Source organism: Oryzias melastigma, linkage group LG7 (assembly GCF_002922805.2).
Source record: "Oryzias melastigma strain HK-1 linkage group LG7, ASM292280v2, whole genome shotgun sequence".
Taxonomy (NCBI): domain Eukaryota; kingdom Metazoa; phylum Chordata; class Actinopteri; order Beloniformes; family Adrianichthyidae; genus Oryzias; species Oryzias melastigma.
This window is the reverse complement of record NC_050518.1, coordinates 5,995,825-6,009,665: the sequence shown is the minus strand read 5'-3', so window position 1 is coordinate 6,009,665 and position 13,841 is coordinate 5,995,825. Positions and strand designations below refer to the sequence as shown.

Here is a 13,841-nt window from a genome sequence, read left to right as displayed (position 1 = left end):
CTCTTAGAAAGAGGAACCAAATCATAAGCCAAGTGCTATTCTGGAAAATGACTAAAAAACTAGATTTTTCTTAAATCAAATGCATTGAGGTTTTTTTTATTTATTTATTTTTTTATCTGTTGTTTCACACTTATGCAAACGTATATTTGTTGTTGTCAGATCATCGGTCAGACTTGAAAATCTCGACACTTAATCTGTACATTTTTCCAAAAATATCAATCTTTTTCCATTTTGGTGTTCAGACACAATTAGGAGGTTTCTGCTTGTACCTTCTGCTAATAGAGGAAGCTGCTGTTGCCTTTGTATGTTTGGTTTCAGTGAAGACGTTGGCTTCAACTGGTTCAGTGGTTTAGCAAACTTTATGTGCGGTTAATATTGCAAACAGTCTTTCTATAATATCCCTTTTGAATGTACATTAATTATTGCTTATTAATAAGCTGTTCAAAGTCATAATCTGCCCTGTTTTCAACCACCACAGAGGTTTCGCCACCAATTCTTTTTCACTCTGATATGCCTGAGTGGAGGAAATACCGTTCAAAGTTCTTGGATTGATTTGGTTGAATGAAACTAAAAAAGCTGGTGTAGATTTTCATTTTGAGCACATTTCCTAACGACTTGTTTGTCTTCTCCACAGCGATCCTCAATCCCAAAGCCCCAAAGGAACCAGCAAAGACCTTCAGTTTTGATTACTCCTACTGGTCACACACCACAGTGAGTTCAAACAATCTTGTTGCTCTGCATTCCAGAATAGTTCATCAGATGACTTATTTCAATGTACTAATCTGAACATTTAAAAAGCTGTAAATTAACACAAATGTATAACTTGAGTTGTCTTTCCCTTTTGCCTTCCAGCCAGAAGATCCCTGCTTTGCTTCACAAAACAGAGTATACAATGACATCGGCAAAGAGATGCTGGAGCATGCTTTTGAGGGCTATAACGTCTGCATCTTTGCTTATGGCCAGACTGGAGCTGGCAAATCCTACACTATGATGGGCAAGCAGGAGGAGGGACAAGAAGGAATCATTCCCATGGTGAGTAAAACCTGGGATTAAAGCAAACTGATCGTGTCTTGAGGCTGCAGATTAATCTACTTGCTTCTGTGGAATTGCTAACGTGACAAATTATCTGTTTGAGGCTTTGTTTTAATGATAATCTCTTTTTTTTAATTCAAACTAAAACTTTTTTTTCTTGCTTCTCAGCTGTGTGAAGATCTATTTGAGAAAATCAATGAGGACAGCAACAAAGAGGAGCTCTCATACTCAGTAGAGGTATGTTTTGGAGCGCTCCTGTTCCCTTATTTTTAGACTCTACTTAATCAGCGAGCCACCCCCTTACCTTCTCTGCCTCGTATCCGTTAGAAAGGCAGACCTTGAATACATAATGACTTAAGTTTCTGGGATGTCTTGGATCTGAACTCACGCTGTTACTTTGGAAATGTGATTCCAGGTCAGTTACATGGAGATCTACTGTGAGAGGGTCCGAGACTTGCTCAATCCCAAAAACAAAGGGAACTTGAGAGTGCGAGAGCATCCTCTGCTGGGTCCGTATGTGGAGGATTTGTCTAAGCTAGCCGTCACATCCTACACAGACATTGCTGACTTAATGGATGCTGGCAACAAGGCCAGGTAGGTCAAACTTGAACGTTGCTAAGGTTATGGTAAAGAGGGAAATATGTAACAGTGGTTTGAGATACTCAAAGGTTATAATTCAAGTCCTCTGTTGTTAAAGATTAAGAAAACACGTACAAAATACAATCTAAATACATTTAGAAATCCAGTACTTTCTGTAATTTGCATTCTTAAGCACAATATTTTGGAAAACATATTTTCTTTATTGAATTGCATACACATTATTTGTAGTTCCCAATACAATTGCTGTATATGGTTTAATTCCTGTGATAAATATGTGTATATATTTATATATATGTGTGATATGAGAGCTTCAGTTAAGAGGAATGAACTCTGCTTTCTGTGCTGACTCAATGGGTTTATTTTGAGAATGTTGAGAGTAAAGCCCATATGCCTCCTGTGGTACGCCTTCTGTAGTTTGTTGTCTTCAGAGTTACACACCTGTGCTTCACAAAGTAATCCCTCAGCTTCAGTTCACTCCAATGAATAACTGTAATCCCTGAGAGGATGGTGCTCTTAATATGCGACTCATATTTGAGATAAAATTGCCTCTAAAATTATAAAAATGTAATTTTGTAATTTTGCTCATATGTGCAAATCTACAGGACTGTGGCTGCGACAAACATGAATGAGACCAGCAGCAGGTCCCACGCAGTTTTCACCATCGTTTTCACTCAGAGGAAACACGACAACGAAACAGACCTCTCCACGGAAAAGGTCAGGACTAACTAGAAATAGAAGTCGCATTCATAAAGCAAGTCATTTGAGGTTCTCACCCCATGGTGTCAAGAGGGATTTTCCTCAATTTTTCATTTAGTTAATTAATTAATTACCTTTTAAAGACCCACTCCAATTAAAATTGTGATCTTGTAGCATTCTTCTCATGATTGAGGACATATGTAAAAGAATTTCAGATTAAAGCTGCGTTTCTTATTATTTCTTCATTCAAACCATGTTGGTCCAGGAGTAGATAAAAACCTGAGGTTAGACAAAATTCAGATTTTTGATGCAGCAAATGCGATGGGCGTGTCAAAGTCTCCCTTCTCTGCTCTAATTCTGATGACTTGCAGATGAATAGATCCATTAACGCCTTCATTTTCTTTGTCTGAGCTGCCATCTGGCTCAAAACCATATGGCTGCATTGCCTCAATATTGCTCTTTTTTTTCTATGCTAATGTTAACTTGGGGTAGTGAGGGGCTGCAGTCTAGAGGGAGAGAGTGCAGTGCTGAGATATCATAGGAAGATTACTTCTGTACCAATAGTTCTGATCACAACTCAGAGGTAATTTTCTGATGATCTGCCCCTGCAGTAACTATTTCTTTAAAAATGACACATGCTTTTTGATTTTAGCTAAAAATTGCAGAATTATAATGAAAAGACCACTAGAACTGATTTTACAATGGATACAAATGTAGTTGGAGTGGGATTTTAAATAGTATTCTTCTCTCTTTTATTTTTGGAATTTTTTTACTTTCTGCTAAATTCTGAAATTGAACAGAGGTAAAGGTGTTGGCAGACGGTGAGTTTTAGTTGGAGAATACAAGACTAGATCTGAAATAAACTTTAAAACTGGACATTAGCAATTCTCTAATCCAGAATTTGTGGAATGATTGTAATCAGTTTGCATTCTCTTTATCTTCTTAAAAGGACTCCTTCATATTTGTGATCTGGAAATGGGGATTCTTACATGTAGATAATTCAGGTCAAAGGTTATAGGAAGTAGGACCTTAATTCATTTTCAAAATGAGACATCAGAGCAGAAAAAGTGAGCGCTTTTTCAGATTTTCCCCTCCGGAGTCACAAAGAATGCAGTGTTGGTGTTAAGACAAAGGCTATTGTATGGAGCAGCACTGTCAGATTTTCCAGATGTTCTGCTTCCTGGGGCTTGAATGTTCAGTTATATTTCAGAAACTTTTCAGAGCCAATTATTTTTTAATGTTGATTTTGATATGTTCTCTCATTGTTACAGCAATGTTCATTTTTTTATATAATGTTTTAAGTAGAAGTAAGAAGTGTTCCTCTAAAGAAAAGAAACTCCATATTTCTAGTTGTCCTCGGCAGCTAAAACCAGTCAAGTTACAATATGAAATTACTGCAGTTTAAAATGCCACGTTTAATGAGAATAAATATTGTTGACTAAACTTGTTATGTTTAAGCTTAATTCATCAACATTCTCTTTCTCTAATTAGGTCAGTAAAATTAGTCTGGTAGACTTGGCTGGGAGTGAACGTGCTGATTCTACTGGAGCCAAAGGTACCAGGCTAAAGGTAAGGCTAACGGCTAAAGACTCATTGAACATCTGGCTGGTTTTGTGTCAACAGTTATGAAATATTTCATTGTCCTTGTAGGAAGGAGCCAACATCAACAAATCCCTCACAACATTAGGAAAGGTTATTTCTGCCTTGGCTGAAGTGGTGAGTTTTTCCACATTTCAATCTTTCTTTTCTCTTTATCGTCTGTTTCTTGCTCTCTTCACAATGACCCTGTCGTCTTGAGGACTTGTTGTTTGTGACCTGGCTTTTCTTCTCTTCTCCTTGTAATGCCTGCTTACACAGGATAACTGTACTAGCAAGGTAAAGTCTTTGACAGTTCAAGTACTAACCTGTAATTCATCAAAGATACAGATTGACAGCCTTTTACCACGCACAGTGGGGAAAATAGCTGCTGCTGCTGCTTTTTCCCTGCAAGTGTTTTGCTTTTAGGCACCATCCTTAATTACAACCATCCTTATTGCACAGAAACAAAAAAAATGTCCATAACTTATTGGAAATTTTGCATTCTAATTTTGAGCAACATCTCATTATTTCATGTGTGTGAGGCACCATCACTTTTGAATCTTTTTTTTTGTTTTTTGTCATTCCTGATATTATTTTTTTTTGTTTTTGCAGAGTAAGAAGAAGAAAAAGAGTGATTTCATCCCTTACAGAGACTCCGTTCTGACGTGGCTGCTAAGAGAGAATCTTGGTAAGAACATTTGCATTAATTTACTGTTAAAATATATGCATCAATTGAAATTCTCAAATCAGCAAATGAATCAATTTTCTGCTTAACATTTCACGTAAAAAAAGTGGGGAAAAATGACTGGAACAAGTGCATCACCATGCCAGTAAAAAATGGTTGCTGTCAGCAGACAGTATTTCAGCCTAAGTAGACAAGCACACACCCTGACATTCAGGCATGTATGAAGGAGTGCTGCATCTTGGGGTTTTATATTCCCAGCAGCTGTATGTGTTTTAGTTAAGCACTCCGGCAGTCTTTTACTTTGAAGGCTAATCAACCCAGTTAAGACTATTTTTGTTCTTTAACTGACCATTTAACCACGACTGACGTTATTTTTTACCAGGTGGAAACTCCAGAACAGCCATGGTAGCTGCTCTCAGCCCTGCAGATATCAACTATGATGAAACCCTCAGCACATTGCGGTAATGTTTTCCTCCAATTTACACAACAACATTTTTTAGACAATATACACCGATTACAAGTCCCCATTAATGGTTTTTATTAATCTTTTTAGGTATGCTGACCGAGCCAAAAATATCAAATGCAATGCTGTCATCAATGAGGATCCCAATAATAAGTTGGTGCGTGACCTGAAGGATGAAGTGGCTCGTCTTAAGGAGCTCCTCCGCGCCCAGGGCCTGGGAGACATTCTTGACAGTAAGTTTACGGTCTTAGTTTACCATAACTTCTGCATTCAGTATCTCCACCAGGGCCTATTTCATTCTGACAGCATCTTCTGTTGTCCTATATTTATGATCTATCTTAATCTCATATTTTATTACTCTTTCTTTACAAAATAACTTTAATTTTGTTTAAATTTAAGTGCATACATTTTGTTTTCTTTTAGAATATGGTAATTTTTTTTAATGGATAAATGAAAATGGATATGGTTACAAGCTGTCAATTCTGACAGTTTTCTTTTGAAAACCACTATTTGGTTTCCTGTATAGTGGAGATGGTTCATACGAATTTAATTTTAGAAATTATATTCCATTTAAAATTACTAGCAAATCCCCTCTACATGGATGTCCATCTAATGAGGCAGTCCATGACATTTTGTCTCACTTTTTCATTGTTTCATCTAGCTTTCTAAGAAATATTCCTCCAAACTTACCAACGCTGACCCTTCTCATCTTTTCCTGCCTCTTCTTAGTTGATCCTATGGGGGATGATTACCCAGGAAGTGGAATCAAATGTGTGTATATGTGTATCAGTCCTGCATCGTGCGCTGCGATTTGCTTTATTGTTAGTAGTTACCACTGCTTAAGAGCCATGCTATCTGCATATCAAATATGCTGCTGGCTTTGCATGCTGGTGCTTTAAAAAAAAAAAAAAAAGCAAAAGCTTAATGGAGAACTACAACCACAAGGCTTATTCAGCTGTGCTGATCTGGCAATGGCTAGCATGCCACTTAGTTAGCATGCTTTGTATGTTTATTTTTTTTAGTTATTTTACTTTTTTTGGCCAAAATGATAGTGAGGTAAGCTGATATCCAAATCATTGATAAGGACATTGTAGGATTTACTTTAAAATACATTGTCATTTAGGAAAACAAGTTAGTTTTCCTCCCGCCCCAATTCAAATACATAATTTATTAACCACTTCTGACTCTGCCATTCACTGTCTGCTGCTTCTTTTGTTGCTAGTGGCTCTTGCCATTTTTTTCATTGTTTTCTTTCACTAATCATCTACCACAGGTGCTCAAACCTTTAGAATGCCTCTGCTGAGTCCTCAAAGTGAGGCTCAGAACTACCAAAGGAAAGGTGCATACTTTTATATTTCTCTGTAGTGGCTCCAGAAGTGTGTATGCACACCAGTCTCACTAACCTAGTGTGCTTTAATAGTTTGGAGTAGGTTTGTAGTGTGCTTGTTGATTTTCCCAAACACATCTGCTTAATTTTGCTTTTTTCATTTTCTGATCCAAACCTTAGTTTCTGAGACTTGCAGGTGTAGATTTTGCTCGTATCTGTTTACAGAAGTTGAACAGAGCAGTAATCTTTGACAGTTTCTTAAAGTAAAGAAATTCCACATCCCCACTGGGTGTAAATAATTCTATACTCTTCTTTCATTATTTTCCCTCTTCCGTCTCTCGACAACCCTTCGTTTGTTGCCCAGGTTTCCCTGAGGCCATTGTATTGACATGCACTGCCTGACCTTTGAGTGAGGCTGCTGTGGCTGTTATGGTGGATGCGAGTGCTTGGGTGGGGTGAAACAATCCACTGAACTGTGCACTGAACTTAAGCACATGTGTCTTCCTCTGCTCTTTCAGTCCCTAGACTCTCATGCACTCTCCTTCCCATCATGTAGTAGAACTGGTCGCAGTTTTCATGCAGTATTTTTTTTGCATTTGTTAACATTTAATTCAGTAAAATAGAATTGTATATATTTCAAGTCAATTGGTTGTAATCTAAATTCTGAGTATTATATAACAAATTGTATAAAATTATATAGGCTGTTGTGCAAAACTTGCTGTGATGAAAACTGTTCTTGTGTTCGACCATCTTACTAGCTGTGTCTTAATCCTTTTTGATGTGTGTCTTACGTCGGTCTCTCCTCCCCTTTGTCCTTTCTCTTTTCCAATCTCCTTCCTTCTCATTAATTTGATATTTCAACCCTCCATTTTATGCGTTGATTCCCTCCATCTTCCATCCTGGGCCCACCCCCACCTTTCCCTCTTCTCTCTTGTTGTTGCCTCAGACCTCAAAGACTTTCAGAACAATAAGAATAGATATTTGATAGCCTCAGAGAACCAACGCCCTGGCCATTTCTCCACAGCGCCTATTGGTTCCCTGACAGCTTCTCCATCCTCTGGTGCACTTTGCAACCAGGGGGGCCTGCAGTCAGTCACCAGCATCCAGGAACGTATCATGTCTACTCCCGGAGGAGAAGAGGCCATTGAAAGACTCAAGGTAAAAATGACAAGGGGAGCCTTCAAAGTACACAAATGCTCTCACAGTTCTCATGAAAGAAGAATCAATACAACCCTAAACAGTGGGAGGCGGGGGCATTTCAACCCCTGAAGAACCAAGAAAACATTGACCAGCAAAAGGATACAAAGGAAATTTGCAGAATTTAATAAAATGTAAAAATTAAACACAATTTTAGCTTGTGTAACTTACCAAAACATATCTCAATAGTACAGATATTTGTTGTTGTAACACCCAACTGGTAATTTTTTCAAAAACATTTTCTGTGGTCTTAATCAAGAAAAACTTGTGTGGTTTTCTAGGACATAATTTCTGTAGAGAGACAGGAGTTCATAAGAAATTTACCTGAGTTGTGGGCAGAACTGTTGGCCCGGATTAAGCCCGCCCCATCTTCCCAATATCCATCTGTTTACATGTTCTCCCACTATCTTACAGACTCTTACAGCCCCCAAACAACATTACAGGTGCAACAAAAATGGGGATTAGTATTGGAGCCGTCCAGTTTTGAACCAGACGCTAGCTCGATTGAGGAAAATGTCAGCTCAGATGCATCAGAATAGAGTGGAGCAGAAAACTTGTGGCCTGCTGACTGTAGCATCTATGTCACAACTACAATCTTCTCAAACAACAATTTTTGGTCTGCTCCTGATTTACTACAATTTGAACAATGACGTTTTCATAAATGCAATTTAAGCTTAATTTTCTTTATATATGCAACATGTTAAAAACACAATTTTCATACGATTGGGTCTTGAAGTGTAGAATTTTTCCCCAAAATTAAACATCATAAAACTTAGTTTAAGGAGATGAGTCATTCTTACGTTAACATTAGAGATATAAATATAACACATTTTGATTATGAATCCACATTTGTTGTGGAGAACTCCTTCCTGTCCCGCTCTCCCCACACACACACTCGGTAGACAAGATAACACGTAGGACTGCAACAATCAGGCATGAGGAGCTGCAGTTTCCATAGCAACCGTGGTGCCCAGGCTGTTTGTCATCCCAATGACGTCAAGCACCGACGCATATATGAAGGAAATTAGACCGAAATAGATTCAAGCCTTTTTGGCTTTTTGCAGTTAGTGAGCCTACAGAATTTGTATTTTAAAGGTGTTGCGGTGACCCAAAAACAAGCACAGCTGTGAATGTTGTTTAAACAAAGCTGTCCATTGACATGATTTTTTTCCCTAAATGAACATGTGATCATATAATAGGAAAAGAACATTTCACATCTCTCCATACAGAGCTGTATGCTTAAAGAAATGGAGCCTTGTTTAAATTCTGCCTGCAGCAAAGTTAAATTTCAAACTTAAAGCTATGTTCCTTTAAAAAATCTATTATTAAAGTTTAGCAAAACAGAAATTACAAAACAGTCGGTTGTATAAATAGAAATTCAAACTGGCTTAAATGTTATGTAAAACCCCACCAAGAGCTTCAGCTAAATCAAACTGTGTTTTCTCTACTCTGCTCCTTGCTTTCAGGAATCAGAAAAGATTATTGCTGAACTCAATGAAACCTGGGAGGAAAAACTGCGGAAAACAGAAGCAATCCGCATGGAGAGGTCAGTACCAGAACACCGCTCATTTCCATTCGCAGCTTCTAAAGAAGAGAGATTTGTCTACACTTTAGCGACATTCTGTCAGTCGTAATAATGGTTGGAGGCCCCTCAAACTGTATCAAGGTGATGTGATAGCTTTGGAAAACAGTTATTCCACTTCACATAGGTGAAATCTTTATTGCTCTTTACAAGAGACATTACATAAACATGTATATATATTCACTGTAGATGTTTCTGGCCTTGTGTCATTCCAGCTACAATGTTGCACGCCTCTGTGTCTGTCTGTCTTCAGAAATGTTTATGAAAATGTCTTCTTCAGTCCTTTTTGCAAAAATAAGTCTCACTAAATCTACATTTTTTCTCTTTTAAGAGAACATTTTACAGCCTCTGAAAGTATGGAGCTCCAGAATATTCATATTTTAATTAGATAAATAGAAAACAACTAATTTATCTAACAGTCAAATTAATGTAAACTATAAACAAATACGCTTAAATTGTAATTCAGTCAATTTAGAAATATCCTTGTATTATTGTGATCAAATGTATTTTATTTTGCTTTATAGTTGTATTACATTACAAAATATAAAATATGTCATTTATTATTTTTTTCTCTAAAATATATATTTTTAAATTATTTCCTGCAGTATCTTTCTTTATTCCACATGAAATGACAGAAAATAGGATCTGCTGAAGTTGATCATCTAAAAGTAGACGCAGCTGGACACATTTCGCTTTAATCTGCCGGGCCTGGTGCACCCAGCTGTGCAGTAACAGCCATGAGTGGGTGTCCTAGGCATTTAGGCCCCACCCACTACCACTGATTGACAGGCCTTCTGCTGAAAGAGGTCATCATGAAACAATAGGAAAAATAATGTTATCCTATTTAATGTTTGCTTTGGAAATTTTGGTAAAAATCTCTCAAGTTTCTCTTTAGCATTTTACAAGTTTTGTATTTTTAAATGCTATTTTAGAACAATGAGGACGATTGGAGCTTAATATGCATGTTTTCTTCTATGTATTGCTGCTTGGGAAACAAGTTTAGTTTAATTATATTCTCTTCTTACTGATTATCCTTATTTTAATAGATTATCATCAGAAGATGTCTTTCAGGTTTAATGCAAATTAGAAAAACATTGATAAAGATCTAATCCTTTTTTGGCTTATTAATGCAGTTCCTTCTTAAGAAATCAGAAAACTTGTTTTCCTTTTGCATATTTAATTAAAAAATGTTTTGAATATTGTTCCATGTTAAGATTCTTTTAATTAAAATGTGATTTACCCTTTGTCTTTTTCACAGGGAGGCTTTGCTTGCAGAGATGGGTGTTGCAATCCGTGAAGATGGAGGCACTTTGGGAGTTTTCTCTCCTAAGAAGGTAAGGATGATTAAATAAGAGACAAATTGTTAAATTAAAACGCTATTGAGATAGAACTGTTTTTGGCATAGAGAGAGATATGTCAATGATCTTTTTGTGCAGTTTTTCATGTCTTCCATCAGTGTTGTCGGTTCTCCTTTCTCATGCTATCACTGTCTTCGTATTCTGTCTCTTCTTCACATACTCAGCTTAGCCACGATGGTGCATTTGATGAGCAAATTGATTGTTTTTCTGCTAAGAAGGTTTGTTAAACTAGGCGAGTAGTGAAAGCAGCTTTCCTGCCTTAGAAATAAACCCAGTGACCGACAGATTAGCTGTGTGTTTTTGAGTAGTCCAGATTATTTCCATGATTTTGTGTAAGGCTTTCTAGATCCTCGGTGTTGACGTAACTTGAGACATGAACACAAATGCTTGTATGTAGTTTCAACAATTTGAAAATAGTCTATAGAATTGTGTGGAAGGTATAGGTTTCACATATTAGTATTTATCTTGGTAAAAGCATCATCTGTCCTTTAACACGTCCTGTAGTTGTGTGTACACAGTTCTAGTGGAACAACATCTCATAGCATTTTCCACCTAGTCATTAGGGTTTATGTAAACTGTTGGTTTTATTTTAGTTGTTTGCTCAAAAACATCAGAAAAGTGTGTGTTTCTTTAAAATCTGATCTTTCTTCCTTATTAATTTTTTCATTCACGGCTACATTATTGGCTATAAATGCATGTTATTATTTCATTGTTTTCCTCTTTTCCTGTTTCCTTCATTGACTTTGTTTTTCCTTCTTCTTTCACTCTTTTTCGTGGGTTAGCATTTCACTGAGAAGCATTGTGATCTCTATACAGACTTTAATGGGGTGTTTTCCCCCAAAAAGGTCGGTTGGTTGAATAAATAGCCTCAACAATAGTTTATAGTTTTCAAGTGATGTTAGATTTTTACATTTCCAGAATTTTCATATTTGTGTCAGATGTTCTGTTAGCAACAGTATGGTCGTATTTGTTATAAAACTAGATGAGTGACATTGAATGTTCATATAAAATTTCTACAATTAAAAAAAAAAAATAAGGAAAAAATGCTTCAGAGATCTTCTACTTCTCATGTTTTGTAGACTCCACACTTGGTGAACCTGAATGAGGATCCTCTCATGTCAGAGTGTCTGCTCTATTACATCAAAGACGGTATAACGAGGTAACGATATAAACCTGCTGTCCTCAAAATGTGTCCAAATTTTTCAGTTCCATCTTTACTTCTTTATACAAAGAAGTAAAGTTTCTATAAGCTTTAATTTCAGTGGTTTAATTTTACTCTTGTTTATTACTTTTTGACTAAACGTCCAACAATTTAGTGACAAGGAAGTATTCAGTCTTTCAAAATGGCCTCTGTGATGTTGCAGAGTGGGCCAAGCTGATGCTGAGAGAAGACAAGACATTGTTTTGAGCGGAGCTCACATCAAGGAAGAGCACTGCATCTTTCGCAGTGAAAGGAATGCAAACGGGGATGGTGAGGCATTATTTTCCGGTTCTGTTTTTCTTGGTCAGATTTATATTATTTGAAATCAGTTCAATTTTGATTTTAGTTTGTAATGGTAGTACAAAGTCATGCTTGCTAAGACACAAAATCTAGGGAATATTTGTTCTCTATGAACACAAATTAAAAGATAATTTTCTTTTTTGTTTGTTTTTATTTGCCAAAGTTATTGTCATGCTGGTGCCCTGTGAGGGATCCGAAACTTACGTCAATGGCAAACGGGTCGAGGATGCAATTCAACTCCGTTCAGGTATACATCTATATTTTCTTTATTAGATCTCTAAAACTTTTGTTTTGCTCTCCTGGTCTCAAAAGTTGAACTCCAACGGCTTTTTCACAGAAATATGTTCAGTTTTTAAATAATTAAGCTTTCACGGTTAGTTTTTTTTGTACAGGCCCATGCTCTAATGCTTTTTATCCTGAAACACTTGTGTTCCACCTATGTTCAGGCAACCGTATCATAATGGGAAAGAACCATGTGTTCCGGTTTAACCATCCGGAGCAGGCCAGAGCTGAAAGGGAGAAGACTCCGTCTGCTGAGACCCCCGTGGAGCCTGTGGATTGGACGTTCGCTCAGAGAGAGCTGCTGGAGAAGCAGGGCATCGACATGAAGCAGGAAATGGAGAAAAGGTCCTGAAACCAACTTTTGATCGTATTCTAGCGAATGAACGTCAATGTCTTGGGAATGTAACAGTTGTTACGTTAATGCATAATAAGGGTGTGATGATAGTTAAATAACATTACTCACCTTTGCAGGCTCACTGAGATGGAAATACTGTACAAAAAGGAGAAGGAAGAGGCAGACCAGCTTCTGGAACAACAGCGACTGGTGAGTTTAACGAAATCTATTGGGATCTACTTTGAATTTATGCGAGATTTTGTTATTGCCATTGTATTAGGTGTTGAGATAAGTTAGTGCAGCGTTGGTCTAACAATAGATGTTTAAATATGATCATTTGATTCAGGTTGTAAAGTGACAAAGCTAGCTTGTGATTTTTAACATTGTTAGAAAGCCATTTTTAAAGACTATTTGTATTTGGTCCATTTTAAATCTAGCACTAATTCTTTAGATTTGTTTGTTTGTGTGTGTGTGATGTAATCACACTTTTCCTCGTAGCGCATGTCTGAATTTCTTGCATGGAAGTTTTTCTGGTTTGAGCAAAATAACGTCTTATGTTTAACAGTTGTGTTATTTTCTGAGACAGTTTGACTGAGTGAGAGTTAGAGTAAAGCTTTTCTCTGCACATCCCTTCTTGTCTCTTTTCTCGTATTTCTGGACCTGAACCTCGCAAAACAGCAAAGTTCAAACCAATTTATCCCAATTTAGCATCGGTCCGCTGTATCCCAGATCCCTCCTCTTAAAAAAAAAATCTGCTTTTTGCATGGTTCATGTTAATAGCATGTTTTTAACTGGTTTTGGACTAAGTTGCGGTGTTGAGCTGGTAAACTCTGAAGTGTCTGTTAATTTGCTTGAATTAGATTTTCTCTCTAGTTTTCCTGCTCTCTTTTTTTGTCTTGAGTTTCATTTCTTCAATGCAGTTGCAGACTTGTCCAATGCATTGTGATAACAAAAAAAACCTCCTGCTGTAGTTTTTTTGAAGGATAGTTACAATGTGGTTTCTCATTGACTTCTTTCTTTGCTAGCCCTACTTGGCATTTCTGCTGCACACTGAGGGCATGGCTCCACAACAATTCCCACTGCTCACAGTTGAATGGATGAAATACATAACTGTCTCATGTTCTGCTGTTTTCATGTGCTGAACCACAAGCTAGAGTTTCAGACTCCCTTTAGGCAAAACCCATTTTAGCCCATAATACGATACAC

The 13,841-nt window shown here is 37.1% G+C and overlaps 1 protein-coding gene across 11 annotated transcripts in view; it reads left to right on the top strand.

The window, feature by feature from the left end:
- kif1b (kinesin family member 1B) overlaps positions 1–13,841 on the top strand; it is a 53,758-nt gene that overhangs the window by 14,488 nt on the left and 25,429 nt on the right. For 4 of the 11 annotated variants that reach the window (XM_024292425.2, XM_024292426.2, XM_024292433.2 and 1 more), the window contains exons 3-22: positions 635–711; positions 853–1,032; positions 1,201–1,269; positions 1,448–1,626; positions 2,235–2,346; positions 3,820–3,897; positions 3,979–4,044; positions 4,186–4,203; positions 4,519–4,594; positions 4,974–5,052; positions 5,145–5,287; positions 5,784–5,825; positions 7,328–7,539; positions 9,045–9,124; positions 10,419–10,494; positions 11,598–11,677; positions 11,883–11,989; positions 12,183–12,266; positions 12,466–12,646; positions 12,773–12,845. In XM_024292425.2, coding sequence (XP_024148193.1) covers positions 635–711; positions 853–1,032; positions 1,201–1,269; positions 1,448–1,626; positions 2,235–2,346; positions 3,820–3,897; positions 3,979–4,044; positions 4,186–4,203; positions 4,519–4,594; positions 4,974–5,052; positions 5,145–5,287; positions 5,784–5,825; positions 7,328–7,539; positions 9,045–9,124; positions 10,419–10,494; positions 11,598–11,677; positions 11,883–11,989; positions 12,183–12,266; positions 12,466–12,646; positions 12,773–12,845 — 2,012 coding nt within the window. The remainder of the gene's footprint in view (positions 1–634; positions 712–852; positions 1,033–1,200; positions 1,270–1,447; positions 1,627–2,234; positions 2,347–3,819; positions 3,898–3,978; positions 4,045–4,185; positions 4,204–4,518; positions 4,595–4,973; positions 5,053–5,144; positions 5,288–5,783; positions 5,826–7,327; positions 7,540–9,044; positions 9,125–10,418; positions 10,495–11,597; positions 11,678–11,882; positions 11,990–12,182; positions 12,267–12,465; positions 12,647–12,772; positions 12,846–13,841) is intronic. The other 7 variants (XM_024292428.2, XM_024292429.2, XM_024292436.2 and 4 more) reach the window with 5 other exon arrangements.